This window comes from Ammodytes marinus (assembly GCF_949987685.1).
Source record: "Ammodytes marinus genome assembly, chromosome: 4".
In the NCBI taxonomy this organism is placed as follows: Eukaryota; Metazoa; Chordata; class Actinopteri; order Uranoscopiformes; family Ammodytidae; genus Ammodytes; species Ammodytes marinus.
Window position 1 is genome coordinate 5,560,966 of NC_137233.1, and position 21,686 is coordinate 5,582,651.

At 42.5% G+C, this 21,686-nt stretch overlaps 1 protein-coding gene across 1 annotated transcript; it reads left to right on the plus strand.

Moving 5' to 3' along the window:
• Positions 1-1,505: 1,505 nt before the first annotated feature.
• Positions 1,506-15,540, plus strand: LOC307249247 (angiotensin-converting enzyme-like; the record flags this gene model as incomplete). The annotated part of the gene is made up of 13 exons (XM_080025891.1): positions 1,506-1,736; positions 5,624-5,791; positions 6,141-6,228; positions 6,483-6,626; positions 6,746-6,937; positions 7,446-7,543; positions 7,693-7,862; positions 8,372-8,595; positions 8,729-8,873; positions 10,330-10,428; positions 10,984-11,106; positions 11,214-11,419; positions 15,425-15,540. The coding sequence occupies 13 exons, from the start codon at positions 1,506-1,508 to the stop codon at positions 15,538-15,540; spliced, it is 2,004 nt and encodes a 667-aa protein (XP_079882017.1).
• Between the last annotated feature and the right edge of the window lie 6,146 nt (positions 15,541-21,686).

The window sequence follows — 21,686 nt, forward strand, 5'->3', positions numbered from 1 at the left end:
TTCACACAGAGACATTGCTCTTCATTAGTATTCACTAAAGCAAACAGTTTTTTCACAATTTACACGTTTTCTATGCTACTAGTTTCTGGTATAAGATACATTTACATTAATTGCACTTTTTTGTATTTCTGCACGTGACATTAAATAATTTGAAATCTTTTGGGGGTATTGTTGAAATAAATAACACTTAAAAAACAACATCAACAACAAATCATTCACACACAAATGAAAAAAGGCAGTTCTCTACATGAATAACCAAACCAACCTACCTTTCAAAACTATAAAGTTGGCCTATGTTTGGTTGCAACATTTAGGCTTAGTTCATTCTGCTCTCATCACTGCAAAAGCACTGAAATCATTACAAAAAAAGTTCTTAATCTTTAAACTCAAATCTGTTCCTTCGATTATGTCCAACTTCTTTGTGCCTTGTGTCTTTCTTTGCATTAAGAACTTTTTTAGGTCTATTTTTATTTTTTATTTTTAGAAACAATACAGAAAGCAGGACCTAGGTGGTTACGGCAATAATTAAAACAGGATGAACAGGATGTCAGCTTCATTGTGGTATGACCCGCCTGGTTGGTCAATTAGCCAGGTTTCTGAAAAACTGGTCGGACCTGGCTGGTCGTGTCAACCTGAATACTTATGTCAAAGCCTTTAGAAGTTACAGTCCCCAAAGGGAAATTCTTTTTCACAAACATGTACGTTATGGGGAGAGAGAATTTAAACCTGTTTGTAGACTCAGGAAAATTACAGAGTAACTATGGAATGTAGAAGAACTACAAAAGGTACCCAACCTGTTTTTTCATTGGGTCCAAATACTTTTCACAACGACACCCAGACACAAGTAGCAGTGTTTTCCGTGAGCAGGAACGACTCAGGAAATATAATCCAGCCCAAACTGTTTAATATCAAAACCCAATCTTGTCACCATTTGGCACACAAAGGGTTTATAGGATGGTTTATGTTTGAAACAGTTACACTCCGCTGTGCTCAATCTGAATTTTTTTAACATTTCTGCTTTTCTACTGGTTTTTAAATGGCTGTAAGCGGAGCCGCGGCTCTGTGTAAACACCCAACTTTGAATAGATATTGACATAAATATCTAAAAATCTAAAAATAAAGTTTAGCTTAGTTAGGTTCTTGGCTTCCAAAGAACCTAACTATCCAAGCGTTCGCTTGGATGGCCCATGCGAACGCCCATGGGCCATCCAAGTGGCTGGGCCCTAGAAAGCCTTCCCACTTCCCCGGCCCTTTGAAAACTGACCAATTTCGTCACTAGTCGGTGTAACTTAAAACAAGCTCGCAAGGCTGGCAGGCTTCAGAAAGGGAGCAGTGAGGAAGCGGATGAGACAAACAGCTCCAGGGGGAAGGTCTACTCTCACTTCGTTGGAGCAAGTGTATTTTTAGCTCCCAACTCGTTTCACTTTGCAGTTTTTTTTCTCTTCCACTCTCTCTCTCTCTCTCTCTCTCTCTCTCTCTCTCTCTTTGGTGGAGGATATATAGCCATGGGCACCAGCCGGGTGGACAGGTTTGTGTGCACAGTTCTGCTGCTGCTGCCTGTGTGTGGACTCTGCGCGGCCAAAAGCTGGACTCCAGGGGCATATACAAACAGCAAGGCTGAGGCAGAACGGTTCCTTGACGACTACAACAGCACAGCCGAGGAGGTTTTTTTCTACGTTGTCTCTGCCAGCTGGGACTACTTCACCAACCTAACAACGCACAACTCTGAGCTTCAGGTACGAACAAACTCCAGCATCCTTTGCACTTAAGTACATATAATATATCGCTGTGAAAATGTCGACTGAGCCTTCATCTCATAGCTTGGTAATGCTATTGGCCAATTTAGATCAATTCTTGACAGTATTTTCACCTCGTCATCGTTAAATGCTCGCACGGTCAAGGGTTTCTGTGGAGCTGCGCCCTTATTCATCCCTCTCCTGAATGACATGCTCGGCTTCCTCCCAACTAATAGAACGGAGACCTGAGTGCCCTGCCCTGCGAACGTCCACAAGTTTTCAATTCATCTCTAGAGGGTCTCGCAAACTATTACGTTGGCTCTTTGTTTTTGTTTTTGTGATATTTTCTGACAGCGAGAATGTGACACCTGCTATATTCCAGTAAAGGGTAGGTGTGGCAAAAGGTTTTCATTCCAATCAAGCAAGAGCACACACCTTACTCGACTTTAAATAAATTAAATCAACTGGACTGTCTCCACACAGTTCAGTTCTACACAAACTAATTGAAAATCTTTATGGTGGCATACCGACTCATGTGGCAATATTTGCAGACTTATCTTTGCGGGAATAAAAAAGCAAAAGCATTTTGTAAGGGAATTTGCACCTGCATCTCTGCAGGTAACGCTGCCAGAAAACTGGCTGAGATTGGGTTTTGATATTAAACAGTTTTGTCTGGATTATATTTCCTGAGTCTCCACATGTACACAGGGGTGGATTACTGCACGGGCACACCGGGCACATGCCCAGGGGCCCAAGGGCTCAGGGGGGCCCTAAGCCAGAGATACTGATAGTAACTTTTCATGTTGCATAGTCAAAGAGCTCAGTCACTCATGTCGATAGGGTCTGAAAAGGAAAAGTCTAAATATAAGGATACTTATTCAAATTTAACAAGATAGTAATCATCATGGGCTCCTTAACTAGAAGGGGAGAAATACAAAAGCAAGTTAAAAACAACAGCATTATTAGCTCTGTGTAATGGGCTTCATGAGGGGCCTCTAAGGCCCCCACGCACATACAGGAATAAACTTTCTATGTGTGAATTCTAAATTATTCATAAAAAGTAGCTATGCAGCCTTTATCTGTTGAAATGGGCCCCTCCATCATAGAACATGGGTCTGCAGATCAATCCACTGTACTGTTTTTACAGTTGCAGAGTGCTGCCTGAAAAATAATGTTCCTTCTGCATCTCAGGATTTGATATAGCCTCGAAAATGTCCTTTCAAAATGCACCAGATTGATACATTTGACTTAAAAAAGGTAAAAAAAAATCCGGGGGAGCATGCCCCCGGATGAAAAAACAGGTTGGGTACCTTTTTGTAGTTCTTCTACATTCTTATAAACAGGACAGGCTAGTTACTCTGCCATTGTCCTGAGTCTACAAACAGGTTTAAAGTATCTCCCCATAAAGTAAATTTTTGTGATAAAGAATTTCCCTTTGGGGACTGTAACTTCTAAAGGCTTTGACATAAGTCTTCAGGTTGACACGGCCAGCCAAGTCTGACCAGTTTTTCAGAAACCTGGCCAATCGACCAACCAGCCGGGTCATACCACAATGAAGCTGACGAGCAGCATCATCCTGTTTTAATTATTGCCGTAACCACCAAGGTCCTGCTTTCTGTATTGTTTCTAAAAATAAAAAATAGACCTAAAAAATTCTTAATGCAAGAAAGACACAAGGCACAAAGAAGTTGGAAATAACTGAAGGAACAGATTTGAGTTCAAAGATCAAGAACTTTTTTTGTAATGATTTCAGTGCTTTTGCAGTGATGAGAGCAGAATGAACTAAGCCTAAATGTTGCAACCAAACATAGGCCAACTTTGTAGTTTTGAAGGGTAGGTTGGTTTGGTTATTCATGTAGAGAACCGCCTTTTTTCTTTTGTGTGAAGAATTTGTTGCTTTTAAGCGTTATTTATTTCAACAATACCACCAACAGATTTCAAAGGATTTATTGTCATGTGCAGAAATACAAAAAAAAGTCCAATATTTGGTGCAGCCAATTAGTGTAAATGTATCTTTTACCAGAAACTAGTAGCATAGAAAACGTGCAAATTGTGAGAACTTTTAGTTTGCTTTAGTGAATACTAAAGAAGAGCAATGTCTCTGTGTGAACTGATTATTTTGTAGAGATCTGCTGATCTGTTAAACATTTGTGTGAGTGTAAGGGAATCAAAATAAATTGGTATGCTGGGCTAAGTCAGAAATGTGCTACTATTTTAAAATAATGAGCCCTTGCTCCCCAACTGTCCCTGCAAATCAGTTATTCTCTTTACAAATACAAGTATGTGTTTATTGAGGGATGAGCGCACTCACACACATTGATACGAGTAAAGCATGGCTAAGGAGGGGGGGAGAGGACATTCACTGGAGGTTTTCAGGGTTCCAGCCAATTGTGTGGGCAGGCCTGATCTCACCATATGCATGAGAAAAAAATGTGCCAGAACATTGAAGAGAGAGATAGCGGCAACATAGTAAGAGAGTGCAAGAGCAAGTGAAACTGTACGTGTAAAAAGAGTATTTACTTGCCTAGGGCGCAACACGTTGTTAGGTCACTCTTAAAGCTCTCCATTTGTAGATGATTCGCCTCACGGTGGGCCGATGGAGCTCACACTTTTTTTTTTTTTTTTTATATGAATTTATAGCTGTCCCCAGACAAATGTGCAACATCAAAACTCTATTCCTGAGATTTTTTTTCCCCTAGATTTTTTTTCTAGTGCCACCCAATTTCTTCCCTAACGATCTCTCATTATTATATATATATATCTCATCAATTTGGCCCACCTGATTGTGTTTACCTTGCTCGATTTTAAGCAATGCAGCTCAGGGTTCACAAACTTTTGCACATACAACAGTTGTCAAATCATTTGTTTTATCTGTTTTAACAATTTATTTCTGGAAAAATTGAATTGATAAACAAACATCTGTTATTTCATATAAAAAATACTGGTATTGATCAAAATGAATTAATAATGGTTAAAATAAAAAAGAATCCAAAAGGCTCAAGGGGTTCACAAAGTTTCAAGCACCACTGTATTTCTATTTCTGCAACAATAGAACAGTAGTATATCATTATTTGCAATGGGTGCAAATCAACAGACACACATAAACTACCCAGGCATTGTATCGACAGCAGCCTTGACTCCTTCCATTCTTCCAGCACTGTTGATTGATTCAATTTATTTCAGACATATCAAAAAAAAATTAAAAGCATGAAAATACAATAAAAAAAATATGTTCAAATGATTTCACAAAATAAATAAAAATAAACAAATAACATATTGAATTGGTCATGTTACTGGGAGGGAGCGCCCACTGCATGTTCATGACTTTCCAGGGCGCAATAAAAGAAGGCTCCTAGGATTCAGTGAGGATATATATGAGAATGTGTACCCAAGGCATTAACAAAAAATATATATATCCTTGAGCGGGGGTTATTTTGCTAATATGGCCTTGATCCATACAGACCGATAGAGCACTTTATTGATCCTAGAACCAAGATGTGTTGATACAGCTGCCAAGGGACATATCAAGTCAAAAATGAAGACATGCTGTACAGGGGTTAAATAACTAGAGTGTACATTTTTATGAACTATTGCGTAGGTAAATCATTGTTGGACAAAGTGACATGTTTACCTGTCGACGGTGTGAGAGTTAAAGTCACAAATACCAAAGATGTCTAGACTCTTCCCGATTAGCCCCGATTGTAAACTTGCTGGGAGCACCAGCGGAAAAGTCAAGGGATTCATCCTCTGTTGTGAATGTCATGATAATCAATCTATCCAATTGTTTTCAAGATTTGAGTCTTTGAGACCAAAACGATCGACAGACCGACAGAGGGATCAACGTTTCCATGTGTTCTAATGGTTCCAACTCCTCCTCTTGTCTTTAGGTAAATGCATCGCTGGCACAGCAGGCCTTCTCCTCAGCATGGGGGGCAAAGGCCAAGGCAGTGTTCACTCCTGCAACTCTCAACACTCTCACTCCCAGCGACAAGAAACTGATGGACAAGCTCATGGTCATTGGAGTTGCCAACCTGCCCCTGGCTGAAAGAGAGGAGGTTTGTTTCTGTTTGTAATATTATCTCGTGGGTCATTTGTTGTGACTCATTGTACGGGTGGCTGTGGCGAAGTGGGTAGGGCAGTCGTCCACTGGAGTGCAGGGTCGGTGGTTTTGATCCCCCGTCTCCCCGCCACATGTCGTAGTGTCCATGGGCAAGACACTGATACCCTAAATTGCTCCCAATAGTTAGCTTGCACCCTGCGTGGTAGCTGCTGCTGTTATCTGTGTGTGATTGGGTGAATGTGTACAAAACAATTTTGGTTCTGTGAAAAAGCAGGGACTAAAAACGCTGCTGCCCCTTTTTGAGCATCAAATACTGACTTCAAATCACCTTTTCTTGTCTCCAGTACAACAAGATTACCAGCACCATGGACAAGATCTATTCAACATCCAAGGTGCATCCGTCGCCAAATATAAGCTGGAGCCTTGACCCTCGTGAGTATAAATACTAAAGAAAAAATGCATGAATTGCATTGAAACACAGGGGGCTGTTTGACAGCAAATGTTGAGGGAATATAATAACAAACAACGATGGGGTGAGGGGAAGTCTAGAGAGAGAAACAGTAAGTGGGTTAGATCTTATCTGCTCTTGGGCAGAATGACTTCAGAAAGGTTTCCAAAGGAAGTGTTGTGGATTTGCCCGGCGAGTGTTTAGCTCATCTTCTGAATCCTTTTCTTTGATTTTGCAGATCTCACAGAGATCATGGCCAACTCCAGGAGCTACAAGAGGCTGCTGTTTGCCTGGGAGGGCTGGCACAATGCAGCAGGTGTTCCTCTCAGACAGTACTACCTTGATTTTGTGAAGCTCAGTAACAAAGCCTTGCAAGCTGATGGTAAGACCTTCCCCTTGACCATTGACCACGAGGTTCATAATGCTACTAACTGGTTCATCTTAAGGAAAGGAATAAAACAAGAGAGGGAAACAGATTGTTTTTGTTGTTGTCCTTTTGAGGGTTTGCGGACACCGGAGCTGCCTGGCGCTCTTGGTATGAGACTGACACCTTTGAACAGGATCTAGAGGATCTCTACAGGACCATTGAACCCCTCTACCAGAACCTGCATGCCTTTGTGCGCCGGCAACTCTACAAGCAGTACGGTCCCAAGTACATCAACCTTAAAGGACCTATCCCTGCTCATTTGCTAGGTACAACATCTCAAAAGCTGCCACCTGTGATATTGCACTCCAGGGGACTTGCTACACTCTACTGGGGCACAGGCCCCCTGAAGAAATTCTGAATGCCTGCTTTGTGTATGAAATGTGAAGATATTGGGGTGAATTAAAGGTGTAGATTTTGTCTTCACTGGGGCACAGCAGTAGAAAGGGTCTAGCAACGCCCCTGTTGCACTCATATCAAGTTTGATATTAGGGTTGAGAAACTAAGGTCCGAGGGTGTGTTGCAACCAATCAAACCCCCAGCTGAAACGCAAAAAGATTATTAATTAGAAAAAAAGACTTGGAAAATCATCAAATGTAATGGCTCATGCCAGGGACAGTACAAGCTCAGAGTATTAAGCTGCAGACCCACCATGGCTACTCATTTGTGTGTGCTTATCTCATTACTGCGACGGAGGCTTTCCTACAGTGCCTCTGAGTGGCGTTACCCATAACAAGATAACTCGTTGCTCAAGTGTGTTTTCTTCCTCACCCTCAGGAAACATGTGGGCCCAGACCTGGAACAATCTTTATGATATGATGATCCCGTTTCCGGACAAACCCAACATCGACGTGACCGATGAAATGGAAGAACAAGTGAGTGTGGGGGAACCATTTTGTGTCATTCTGTAGGTCTGACTGACTTCAGAAAATTGCCTCAAAAATAGAACCCTTTCCCTGTTTTTAGATGATTATAGTTGTTTTATATCACCTAGCTACGTTGTGACCTCCTCCCTCCTCACTAGGGCTACAACGCCACGCACATGTTCCGTGTGGCCGAAGAGTTCTTCACGTCTCTGGGTTTGGAGCCGATGCCCGAGGAGTTCTGGGAGGGATCCATGCTGGAGAAGCCTGAAGGTCGGGAGGTGGTGTGCCATGCGTCTGCCTGGGACTTTTACAATCGCAAAGACTTTAGGTAACATTATATCATGAGCTGAGTTACAATGACCTTACGTTTATCTTCCGTTAATACACTGATGGCTAATCCTGTTGCAACAAATTAAACCTGCAGTGTGTAGAATTTTGGATTTTATTTCCTAGCAGATTTTGTAGACAATAATTATAATATCCATAAGTACGTTTAATTTAGTGCATAATAGCTGATTTTTTTTTTTTTTTTTTTTAGAATTTTTTTTTTCCTTAGAAAGGGTCTCATACATGTCAATATTTCTCCATACTTTGGACCAAGGCCTTGTCACCGCCATTTTGGAAGTGTCATAGTTGGAATGTCATCAGGTGCATTGTTTAAAATTTAGAATTGTTCTTGTCCTTGAAGGCCACTGTAACTTCTGTTATTATTCCAAAGGGGTGGGGTTACCCAGGGAGAGTTGCATTCTAGAACTTACTTGAGGATGTCATATTACACACTGCACCTTAATAACACCAAGCCATTAGTCAATTATACTGATGTCTGAACCTCTGTAGGATCAAGCAGTGCACCACAGTAACAATGGAGGACCTCTTTACTGTGCACCATGAGATGGGGCATATCCAGTATTTCCTGCAGTACAAGGACCTGCCTGTGGGCTACCGTGGCGGCGCCAACCCCGGTTTTCATGAGGCTATTGGCGACGTGTTGTCTCTCTCAGTTTCAACGCCCAAACATCTGCAAACCATCAAACTGCTGGACTCGGTGACTTCTGACGATGGTAAATAGACTTAAAAAGACTGACTCAAATCCAAGCCACTGAAATTGCCTCTGGATACTTTGCTAAAACTGAGGTGGTGAATCCTTAAATATCTTGTGATGTCTTCATGTAATGCTGCATTGTGCTTCTTCAGAAATTGATACCAACTACCTGTTGAAGACGGCACTGGGGAAGATAGCCTTCCTTCCCTTTGGCTACCTCGTCGACCAGTGGAGATGGGGTGTGTTCAGTGGAAGCACGCCTCCAGGGCGGTACAACGCAGACTGGTGGCACCTCAGGTAGGCTTTTATGCTTTATTGATAGTGTAGAGACAGAGTTGAAATGGGGCAGAGAGGGGAGTGACATGCAGAGAATGACCGCGGGCTGGAATCGAACCCGGGTCCGCTGCTGGCTGAGGCCCATGGGGGGGACGCCCTACCAACTGAGTTAAGGGCGCCCCCCCCCCAAGGTAGGCTTTTATGCACAGGCCAAATCTACTTACAGGAATATATACAGTAAACACAATGCTATGGTGGCTGCTTCGTTTAACACAGCTAAGCAGCTATGACTGTGAACATAGGAAAGCAGCTAAGTGTCTAGTGACTTTCTTGGCAGGGTACAGTAACTCTCTGGAGGGTTGCAATCGATGATGCGAGGCTGCATGACAATCCGTGGTTACTGGCTTTGGAAAAAGAGAAGCTTGCCGTTTTCCAGTCTTTACAGTATTTGTTGAGGAAATGACTTAACTGACTCAATAACAGTAGGGACAAGATGTGAACACAACATTCGCATACCATCAGCTTTTAAGTTAACATGGCATAGTGTATATATTGGGCTTGAGTGGATTTTTTTTTAAATTTTTTTGCTGCCTGCCTTGGCCATAAACAACCCCCATTAGAGCGACGCCAGTGAACCAAAACATTCAACTTATTGGCATGACGGCTAAACAATAAAATTAAAAATAAACATGACGTTTGATAAATCAAGGCTATGAATTGGAATCACACTTAGCCATAACATCTCATAAAGCAAAGCAGAGCAGAGGGAAGCTGCAGATGCAAGTGATCATTATCTGGGTTCATCACTATGTTCTATCCCTTTCACATTTTTTGGTAAGGTTTTAGTTTATAGTAACATTCAGTTCAGGCAGATTAAATCGAGCTGCTCGGTTTTGCTACTAGAAGGGTGGGGATGGCTCTGTTTTGCTACTAGAAGGGTGGGGATGGCATGGAGATCCAACCTGATACTTAAACCTGCAGTGTGTAGAATTTTGGGTTTGATTTCCTAGCAGATTTTGTAGAAAGTAATTGTAATATCCATAAGTACATTTAATTTAGTGCATAATAGCTGAAAAAAATGTTTTGAATTATTTATTTTTCCCTTAGAAAGGGTCTCATATATGTCCATATTTCTGCATATCTTGGACCAAGGCCTAGAGCCGCCATCTTGAAAGTGTCATAGTTGGAATGTCATCAGGTGCATTGTTTAACATTTAGAATTGTTCTTGTCCTTGAAGGCCACTGTAACTTCTGTTATTATTCGAAAGGGTTGGGGTTACCCAGGGAGTGTTGCATTCTAGAACTTTGTAGAACTTTCTTGATGTCATATTACACACTGCACCTTTTTAATAGATACATAAAACTGAACAAGTAAGAAGGAAAAATCACCAAAGGCTGAAAAACTTAGCAGAATTGTGTTTTGGTCATTCAGCCCATATTGGTATATTCTAAATATGTCTCTTATTTCATTTTAAAGGACTAAATACCAAGGCATCTGCCCACCCAGCCCACGCACAGAGGAGCACTTTGATCCTGGGGCAAAATACCACATCCCTGGAAACACACCATACATCAGGTATAGTAACTGTTGATATTTTCATGACATGTATACATTTCTTTTTTGAGTAGTCTGATTGACACCCAAGTTACAACGGCTTTAAAAATAAGGTCAGTGATTTTTAGTGTGCAACCATGATGCATGTGCATATGTGCCTGAGTGCAATCTTCTGCAATGTGGACTGAATTACTATCACTTGAGTGTGGTTTCAAACAAAGCAATAAGCCCCACAATTGCAGGAAGCGTGTTGCAGAAGGCTCTATTTAAAAAGCCTCTTTCCAAAGCTGGTTTCTTTGACAATGTGTGGATTGAGAGTCAGTCAAACGCACTTGCAATCCTGCTGGAACACACACTCACAGCATTGTTTGCATCTTTGCTGAGAGGGCCACTTTAGTTTGGTAAATTACTTTACAAAAGTTTACATTACCAAATAGTAGAGCATTTAAGACCCATCTAAACTCATGTATTTGGTTCTAGCAATGTTTAATATATTTGTAACTAATTTATTTCTTCTCTCGTGTCATTTATTTCTGTCTGTCTTTTTTTAATGACGAACAATTCTTTGTACGGCAGGTATTTTGTCAGCTACATCCTGCAGTTCCAGCTTCATGAGAAACTTTGTGACGCAGCCAATCAAACAGGGCCATTGCACAGATGTGACATTTACCGATCTGCAGAAGCCGGGGCCATTTTAAAGTAAGCATTCCTCATTGTGCCTTATAGTTGTTCATTACACAGTGCATGAGTAGTGGTTTATAGAAACGGTAAAGCTGTGATAATTTATGTCATTCTACCACTTCCAGGAAAATCCTTCAGGCTGGCTCTTCCAAACCATGGCCCGAGGTGCTCCAGGATGCCATAGGCACCAACAAGTTAGATGCAAAGTCTCTGATTAGATACTTTGATCCCATTATCAAGTGGCTGGAAAAGCAAAATGTGAATGAGACCTTGGGATGGCCTGACTTTAACTGGGTTCCACCCATCCCCGAGGGCTACCATGACGATATTGGTGAGGGAGGACTTTGAGCTAACACTCTAAGTGGTTACTGACTGGTAAACAAACATGTTAACATTATCTGGAAGGAAACAGAAAATGCAATAGAAGAAGTATACCTGCATTCCCGAATAAATCAGCATGTGAGAAAGGGAATATTGGGCAAAATGTGTAGTGCTATATTCTCTCCAAGATGTAACGAAAAGAATAAAGTAAATAATATTACAATTTCTTTGACTTTGTTACATTTCTCCAAGTATGTTCCAAGACAATCATCGCTCCAGCAAAATATAAATGTATGAGATGCCCCTCCTGGGGCCTGTTGCATAAAAGTGGAATAAAGATATCCAGGATGATTGATAAAGCCAGCATTGACAAAGTCTAGCCTGGGCACTTTGGATTAGTCAGTTGCATAAACGCCAATCCAGGATGTAAAGGGGCTGCTTTGTCAAGCCAGGTGTAAGTTCGCTTTTAAATGTTTTATAATGTGTTTTATGTATTCTAATCTTGCCCCTGTAAAGCACTTTGAGTGGCCTTGTGTCTGAATTGTGCTATATAAATAAACTTGCCTTGCCTTGCCTTGCCTTGCCTAAGTAATTCTGTTAAGTGCCAGCCCACAGCTTTCAGAAGTAGAGATCGAACACAGATTTACTGATGCAGAAATGGAAAAGACGGCCCATTTTCCCACAATGCCTTGCCAGTTTAAACCGTAAGTGAGGGGGCTGTTCATTTCATAAAGAAGTTGTGTTCTATGCAAACTAATCTTGATGCCCCTATATTTATTGATTAATTATAAAATAGTTGACAGTGAGCAGTCTGCAGGTGCATCTAAAAAATATAATATTATGGAAAGTCCATTCCGGTCCACTTTCATAGATTCATTACACAAAGTGAAATATGTCAGGCCTTTTTTTTTTTTTTGGATGATTGATCATGGAAAAAAATCCAGTATTTCAAAATATTAGAAAGTCAAACAAAGGATTTATAATACTCAAATGTCGACCTTCTGAAAAGTATGTTTATTCTAGATGAATTTCACTTCATGTGTAATGAATCTAGAATATATTTAAGTTTCACTGTTTGAATTAAATTACAGAAAAAAGGAACTTCAACTCAATCAGGTCAGAGATGCAAAATTGGACAGATCTGTGTTCAGACAGGGTGCACGACAGACATGTACAGCCATTGAAACAATTATGGATGATCTGAATTTGTTAGATATCTGGCGCGTGCTACACCCATTAGGAAAGGATTTTACTTTCTTTTCCAATCCACACCAATCATTTTCCCGACTTGATTACATATTAGTGTCCAAGAACCTCGCTAATTATGTCCAGAATGCTTCCATTGGAAACATAGTTATTTCCGATCATGCACCAGTTGACTTAATAAGTAGTTTAGATAAAGGGGAAAGAACAAGTCGATGGAGATTCAATAACTCATTACTGCAAAAGGATGCATCATGTTCTTTAATTGTAGCAGCAATGGAAGAATACTGGACATATAATGAAGGCTCTGTATCTGATCCTGGTTTTGTATGGGAGGCATTTAAAGCTGCGGTGAAAGCCTGGAAAAGCATCACAAAAGAAGAATGCAAACGTTTTGTGATGTCAATGGGTCACAGGCTTGATGCAGTTATTGCAAGCAAAGTATTTGTGACAAAATATTACGGTTTATTCACTTTAATTTATTTAAAGTCTATCTGTTCCAATACTTTTGCTTGCCTAAAAATGTGGTGTTCCTTTTCAAATAATGATATCTTCTCAGTTGTGTATCAGATCCAGATGTGAATACCTGGAAATGAAAGCTGAAATGTTGAGCTATTGTCTCATATTCATCTTTTGGTGTCAAACCCAAATGTTTCCAGTCTACAGCAAAAATAAAGGAATTGGCCTCACTGTTCCGATACTTATGGAGGGGACTGTATGTTGTATGAGTGTGTAATGGTAAGGGACCTGTGGAGTAAACTAGTATTTTTATTTTTTATTTTTTTATTTATTTAATACAGGGACAGTGCATATTATCAAACATTTCTGTCAATATGCCAGAATTAGCCAGAAGGCTATTTTTCATCTGCAGTCCCTAGACAGATGGTAAAAGTCACCCTAAAAGAAAATAAGTTACACATTTATATAACACAACACACCTATAGTAAAACGTACTATTAAAAAGTAAGTAAAGTAAAAAGTACTATTAAGCTAAAATATACAATAAATGTTTAAATGTTTTGTTTCATGTCACCCTAACTAAAAGCCCAGCACTCTGTCTTCTGGGAATAATACCAAGTGATCAACAGTTGCACGGAAAAAAAAAAATCATGGTGCCGACTGGCCATTTTAACAGGAAGTGGAATTATCCTGAGGAATTGGAAATCAGTCACCCCTTCATCCTTCGGTGACTGGATTGAACTAATGACAGACATGGCAAGCTGTGAAAGGGTCACATTCAGACTCGCTGGACAATATAATTCCTTCCTAACTACATGGACCCCATTCCTGGACTACATTAACAATAGACAGTGACCAAGCATATTCCACAGAAAAGAAGAGGGAAGGAGAAAAAAAAGGAATAAATATGGAACGGATAAAACCCGGTCATAACTTAAGTGTACATTACTTGCATTACTTACGTACTTTTAATTTTATTTGATTTTTATTATTATATATATAGGGGAGAACGGGGTAATCTGAGCCACTTTTTACATTTGCTCCCCTCTAAGCGAGCTAAAATGATTTATCACTCAAATTTACACATTTCCCATTAATTCAGGATGTTTCCTAGAAATGGGCATTAGCAGAATTTTTTCAAGACAAAGGGCAGTGAAAATATGATTGTTTTAAAAAAAGTTGTCATGTGGCTCACTTTACCCCAGCTGTGGGGTAAACTGAGACATACCAGAAAAATCAAGGGGGTAAACTGATCCACTTACTTTTTTCCACTCTGAAACTACCATAACAACCCATATTGTAACAGTTAGAATCCTGAAAGCTAGCCACACATTCCACAACTACTGTCAGACTAGTAAAATAATGATGGGGTTTGGTCAAAGCAAATTTTCCAAACACTTGAAAGTAACTCTGAACAAAATCAAATACAACATATTATAATTCAAAAGGTTTTAATAAGATTCAAAGGAAAGATATAACCAGTTAGATTAGAAGACAGTCTGGGGGTCAGAACACAGGACCCTTAGAGCCAGCTAGTGTCTGGGGGTCAAAGCATAGGAAAATCAGAACCAGCGAGAACAGCCTGGTACTCAGAACACAGGACCCTTAGAGCCAGCTAGTGTCTGGGGGTCAAAGCATAGGAAAATCAGAACCAGCGAGAACAGCCTGGGGGCCAATCCGAATAGTCCAATCTCCTAACCTGTGAGCCTCCTTTCCTATACCTTAACCCCTAAACGTCATCGGGGTTAAGGAGAGATGAAAGGTGCTTCCTATCGAACATAGGAAAAGACAGCGCTGTTTCAAATGTATTCGACTCCACTTTTCCTAACCGACGTCATTGCGCGACGGCGAGTATTGCTAACGTGAGTCACTAGCGTGAAACTACACTATAGCCTATTCTCCGAAAATTTACTACAACAAGCGCTCGTTTGATCCATGCGTTCTTTTCATATTGATTTTAATCAGGTTGTCGCCAACAGAGTGAGAATCACTAGCATATATCCCAATTCACATGTGGAATAAAAGGAGGCTACACTTATGTTGATGTTGAAATGAACTGCCCCCAGTAACTCATCCTCGCACTGTACACAGCGTGGATGATTTCCCGTTTCCCACTCCTGGGTGCCGAAAGGTCTTCCAGAAACACTTTGTGCCGATCGAAAGTCCCCCTCCTCTAACACAACTCAACAATAGATGGTGATCAGCTGACAGCACCGCTCCTCTTTTCATCTGAGTGTTCAAAACTTGCAGCTTTAGATCAGACAATACGATCACAAAATCGACCTTCGACCTAGTATGCTTTGGTACTAGTACACTTTTGAGTATCCTTAGGTTCCAACTTTGTCCTCTCCAGGTGTCTCCATCATTGCCTTTGTGCATATTGAAGTCTTTCAGCAGAACTATGGAATCCTCTACTTCAGCCCCATGCAGGACTCTGATCCGGGTTTCCCAGAAGGCAGAATAATCTGAGCTGCTGTTCGATGCTTCCGCAGGGCAAGGTTACTTGTCCTCTCTCTGGATATTCATGAGGTCATTATGAAGCATTTTTAGACTGACCCACCTGCCTGAGACCAATTTCCCATGGGACATCCTACCAGGAGCACCATGCTCCAGACAAACAGACTTATTTACTTTCTTTTTTGGCACACTGACACAAACAAATGGTGATCAGCATTGAGTGGCATGTGTATCACGCTGCCTTTGGGCTTTTGCGCATGTCGATCAGATTATGGATGCTATTTATACATAGGTCCACCCATCACCTGGGAACCAAAGAAGAAATACAGGTTTATCTGCATTCACAGAGAGAAGAGACACACACACACACACACACACACACACACACACACACACACACACACACCGAGAGCGATAACAGTCGGAACACTTTCACAAAAAGGAAGACGGCTACAGGAGAGAATACTTAGTAAACCAGAGTAATGGACAAATCGACGGAAAGACAAATCTGAACTAAAAGATAAAATACTTTCTTCCTTGTTTTGCTTATTTGTTCTGGGTGTTTTTCTATCATCGGTAGCAGAAAAAATGGAAACTGGATGCAAGATTCGCTGCAGTCTGCACTCTGAGAAACTCAGACTCTTCTGTCTGGACGATCTGCAGCCAGTTTGTGTCGTTTGTCGAGATTCAAAAACACACAAAAACCACAGATTCAGTCCTGTTGATGAAGCTGCACAGGACTACAGAGAGGAGCTCCAGAAAATCTTGAAACCCGTAGAGGACAAACTGAAGGTATTTGAACAAGTTAAAGGAAACTCTGATAAAGCAGCAAAACACATTACGGTCCAGGCCCAGCGCACAGAGAGACAGATTAAGCTCCAGTTTAAGAAGCTTCACCAGTTTCTAGAGGAGGAAGAGAAGGCCAGGATCGCTGCTCTGAGGGAGGAAGAGAAGCAGAAAAGTAAATTAATGGAAGAAAAGACTGAGGCTCTGATCAGAGAGATAGAGGCTCTTTCTGAGACAATCAAAACAACAGAGGAACAGTTGAAAGCTAAGGACGTCTCATTCCTGCAGAACTACAAGGCTGCAGTGGAAAGAGTCCAGCAGCGCCCCCTGCTGGATGATCCACAGCTGGTCTCTGGAGCTCTGATAGACGAGGCCAAACACCTGGGCAACCTGGCCATCAACATCTGGACCAAGATGAAGGAGGAGGTCTCCTACACTCCTGTGATTCTGGATCCAAACTCAGCTTATCCAGAAGTCCATGTGTCTGAAGATCTGACCAGTGTGACACTCGGAGGGAAACAGACGCTTCCTGACAATCCCGAAAGGTTTGACTGGTATCCCTCTGTCCTGGGCTCCGAGGGCTTTGACTCAGGGACTCACAGCTGGGACGTCGAAGTCGGAGACAACAAAAGATGGGTCCTGGGTGTGGCAGCAGAGTCTGCCCAGAAGAAGGGAAAAATCGTAACAGGAATATGGCAAGTAAAGTTCAATAATAGTGAATATTCAGCATGCTCAGTATCTGGTTCAAATATTACTTTGTCAGTGAAGAACAAGCCACAGAAGATCAGAGTTCATCTGGACTGGAACAGAGGAAAACTCTTGTTCTCTGATCCAGATAATAACAAACACATACACACCTTCATACACACTTTCACTGAGAGACTGTTTCCATACTTCAGCAATGTAAATTCACTCCCAATGAAGATATTACCAGTGAAGGAATCTACAGAAAGCAAGGGTTGGTGGTTCGGTTAAATCTCTGTATGGACTAACGCTCAGATGAAATGTGGATGAAAGTTTGATTTTATATCTTCTGTTGAACGTCCAGGATGTTTTCTTAGCAGTAGAATCAACAACTGATACATCTCGTCTGTGCTTCCTGAGCTCCTGCACCAGTGTCAGAGGGTAACACAAGTCTGTAAACGCTACCATACTGAGAAATACAGAGAGTTTTGTGGAGCTGATAGGCTTAATCAAGTTTGTGTCAACTCTTTTGGCAATGTAACCGACATTCTCTGGAAAAAGTTACACTATAGCTTTTAATGGTTTCATATCATTATTATTATTTGTAAATAGTTTTAACCTGCACAGAATGGCTAAAGCATCTTTACAATAGTCGGGGTTGGGGTTGAGTATCTTAGCAAGTGTATGAATATGAATATGAAATTAATTTGTATTAAAGCTGGGGTATGTGGGGGCGCCTTTAGCTGTACACTTTGACCAATCAGAGTGAGGCTCCGATTATCTGTTCTTATTGGCTGTTGGGACTGTCCATTCACTTTGGCACGACTTTGTTGGTGTAGAGCGAGTCAGGGAGGGACCATAGGGGAGGGACCAAAGAGAACAAGTGGAGCGGTTGAGGTATTTGGATTCGAATCTCTATCCCAACTGCTATTTTCTCCCCAAATCCTCCACGCCAGCTTTAATTTATAATTCAGACAGGAATACTTTAGTCAAAATATAGTTTATTCGATTAGCAGAATACTTTGCAGTAATTATATTTGGCGGTATGGTTCTGATCCAAGATCTCCTCCCCCTCCATGCGCACGCGTGGAAAGCTTTTAGACAGAGAGAGCCCTCCCTCTGACCTCCATGAGCTTCATGGATTACCGAAAGGTGAGGAGATCTGCAACAAGGACCCCCTAGGGTGTAGAACAGAACAAGCGTCAATGACAACAGAAATGACATTGATGACAATACATTTACAGGAGGTGGTGGGGTGGAGGTGGGTTGCAAAAGCTTGCAGAGGAAGCAGCACCAGTAGGTAGGCTAGAGCAGCTTAAATAGAGCGCCACTTAGAGTGTACGGCCAATGACGTGCTAGGGGCGTAAACTGGCTGTCAGCTGATGCGCACAGATGACAGCCGCTTGACGTCCGTACCCTGCCTGAACTAACGCTATACGCTCGATTTCAGACAGGAATACTTTAGTCAAAATATAGTTTATTCGATTAGCAGAATACTTTGCAGTAATTATATTTGGCGGTATGGTTCTGATCCAAGATCTCCTCCCCCTCCATGCGCACGCGTGGAAAGCTTTTAGACAGAGAGAGCCCTCCCTCTGACCTCCATGAGCTTCATGGATTACCGAAAGGTGAGGAGATCTGCAACAAGGACCCCCCAACCGACCATACAGCAACCACCCTGACCCGCCGGGATTGCGCACGCAGCCAGAGCAGAGAGAGCGCGCGCACCTCTCTGCCCTTCCGTGGACAAACGAGCCTTCCGAGGACCAACGAGCCTTCTGGAGGGGCGCACGCCCCTTCCGCTTACGTGAGCATCCCGGGGCCGGGGTCAGGGACAGCAGCCCTCTACCCCCCAACATCATAGAGTGGTGACAGAAGGCGCTGACTGAGCCCTCAGTGGAAGCCGAAGCTAATAGACTAAAATTCCTGATTAAACAGTGCAACCGCCCTGACCCGCCAGAGTGCGCATGCAAGCCAGAGCAGAGAGAGCACACCCCTCTGCCCTTCTGAGGACAACCGAGCCTTCTGTGGACAACCGAGCCTTCTGGAGGGAGCGCACGCCCCTTCCGCTTACGTGAGCACTCTGGAGCTGGGGTCGGGGCCAGCAGCCCCCTGCCCCCCATGACAACGTAGAGTGGCAACAGGAGGCGCTGACTGAGCCCTCAGAGGAAGCCGACTAGACTAAAACCTGTTTAAACAGTGCAACCCCCCTGACCCGCCGGGAGTACACATGTAAGCCAGAGCAGAGAGAGCCCCTCTCTGCCCTTCCGTGGACAACCGAGCCTTCTGGAGGGAGCACACACCTCCTTCGCTTACATGATCATCCCGGAGCCGAGGTCAGGGGCAGCAGCCCCCTGCCCCCCATACTATAAGAGTGCGACAGGAGATGCTGACTGAGCCCTCAGTGGATGCCTAATGTTAAATAGTAATAGAGTATCGATGCCAAAATGTATTTATTAAGCCAACTATGTGTATAGATTTTTTTTTTTTTTTTTTTATATATGATATTTTTTTTTTTTTTTTTTTTTATAATATAGATATATATATGCATGATCATTATTATTATTATTTATTTATTTTTCCAGGGCACTCATAGCTTTTTTGGGCGTTCAGGATGTCTTGCGCCTCGGGCCGGAGGTAGCGTTCGTAGGCAGATGAGGACCATTGGCCCGTAGCCTTGAGCGTGGACACAGGAGCAACCCCCCTGACCCGCCGGGAGTGCGCATGCAAGACAGAGCAGAGAGAGCACACCTCTCTGCCCTTCCGTGGACAACGAGCCTTCTGGAGGGAACGCACGCCCCCTCTGCTTGCATGATCATCCCGGAGCCGGGGTCCGGGACAGCAGCCCCCTGCCCCCCATGAGTCATGACAACGTAGAGTGGCGACATGAGGCGCTGGCTGAGCCCTCGGTGGGAAGCGAGAAATGTTACTATGTTGAAAAACCTGCTTAAACCGTGCAACTCCCCTGACCCGCCGGGAGTGCGCATGCAAGCCTTCCGTGGACAAACGAGCCTTCTGTGGACAACCGAGCCTTCTGGAGGGGACGCACGTTCCCTCGGCTTACATGTGCATCCCGGAGCCGGGGTCAGGGACAGCAGCCCCCTGCCCCCCATGACAACGAAGAGTGGCGACAGGAGGCGCTGACTGAGCCCTCAGTAGGAAGCTAGATAGATAAAATACCTTAGTGAGGCTATTTAAATCTATACAAAATGATATTTATTGAATAACAGGGTGGAGACTAATGTTGAGACACTGACTGAGCAATCGTAGGAAGCCAGATAATTAAAATACATTTGAAAATGCTACTTAATCTATGTATATGCTTAATACATTATTAATTAGCTAACATGTTTGATAGTAAATAAGAGAATCAAAAGCCATCGCGGTACCTGCTTGAGGAAACCTCTCGAACGCTATGGTCCTACCAGACCATCGTACTACAGCGGAAGCCAGCTAGATAAAAATACCTTAGTGAGGCTACTTAAATCTATACAAAAAGCTGATAAGTTATCCAATACCAGGGTGGACTAATATCTAGGCACACGAAGACAAATCATATATGCCCTAATTATTTGAATGAGTCAGCAGTAACACGGCACCCATGGATGCTTTTGAGCGTAGATTATACTTGAGGCCCGGACCGGAGGTGATATTTATAGGCAGACGAAGACCCACAGCCCAAGCTTTGAGCGTTAACACAGGAGCTACTGATGATGCAGATGATGCTGCTCTGCACAGGGCAGGAGGCAATCTGGCTCCAGCTCTGGGCACAGGTTTCTCCTCCGTAACGAGGAGGCTCACGTTGCTGGAGCCCACAGTATGGCAGAGGAGGCGAGGGCGGGAGGCAACCAGGCTCCAGCTCTGGGCACAGGTTTCTCCTCCATAACGAGGAGGCTCACGATGCTGGATTGAGGTGGGCTTCACCAATATCGACTCATAGGACAAAGGACAGAAAACAGAGTTAGATTCAGCAGTTAAAATGATGTTTCCTCCTTATCCCCATCAGGTTATAGGTATGCAAAATAGTGAGGTTGGCAGGTTGTGATCCAATAGCAAAACTGCCAACAGCAAATAGAATGCTTCAAGCACATCCCCAGTTCAGGAACATTGGCATGAGTCAGTGGCTTATTTTTTTTTTTTTTTTTTATTTCTATAGCCTGAATACTGTATATTTGGTACATGCATTTATTAAATTTCCCATTCCGTAAGGCAGCTTGTCTCGGGCAGCAGACTTAGACTGGTCGTCCCCGCACAAGCTGCATGCATTACAATTATGTATTTGCATATCCTTGGAATCAATTATATCTTTTTATTTACAATAAAGATTGCTGCGGATACGTTGATTGAAACGCTTTGGCCTCGACACTTATCGATTGGACCTAGCATCCTTCGAAGTGTACACGTTGAAGTTTTAAACACATTGCGTAAGAGGCTATGCAGCGTGACCTATGGCTAGGTGTTTAGCACAGATTCAGGCCACGAGCGCATATTAGCCTGGGCTTGAAGCCTGGTGAATGGTCTGAAAGCTATTTCAACGACCGGCCTGATTCACACTTCAAATCAATATAGCAGCATTGGGATATCATTATTATATACACATAGACAGAGTTCCTCCTACACTGGGAACTTGCAAATGACATCTCTAAAGGCCCCAAGAGCAACAAAAACAGCTGAGGTTAAGTTATAAA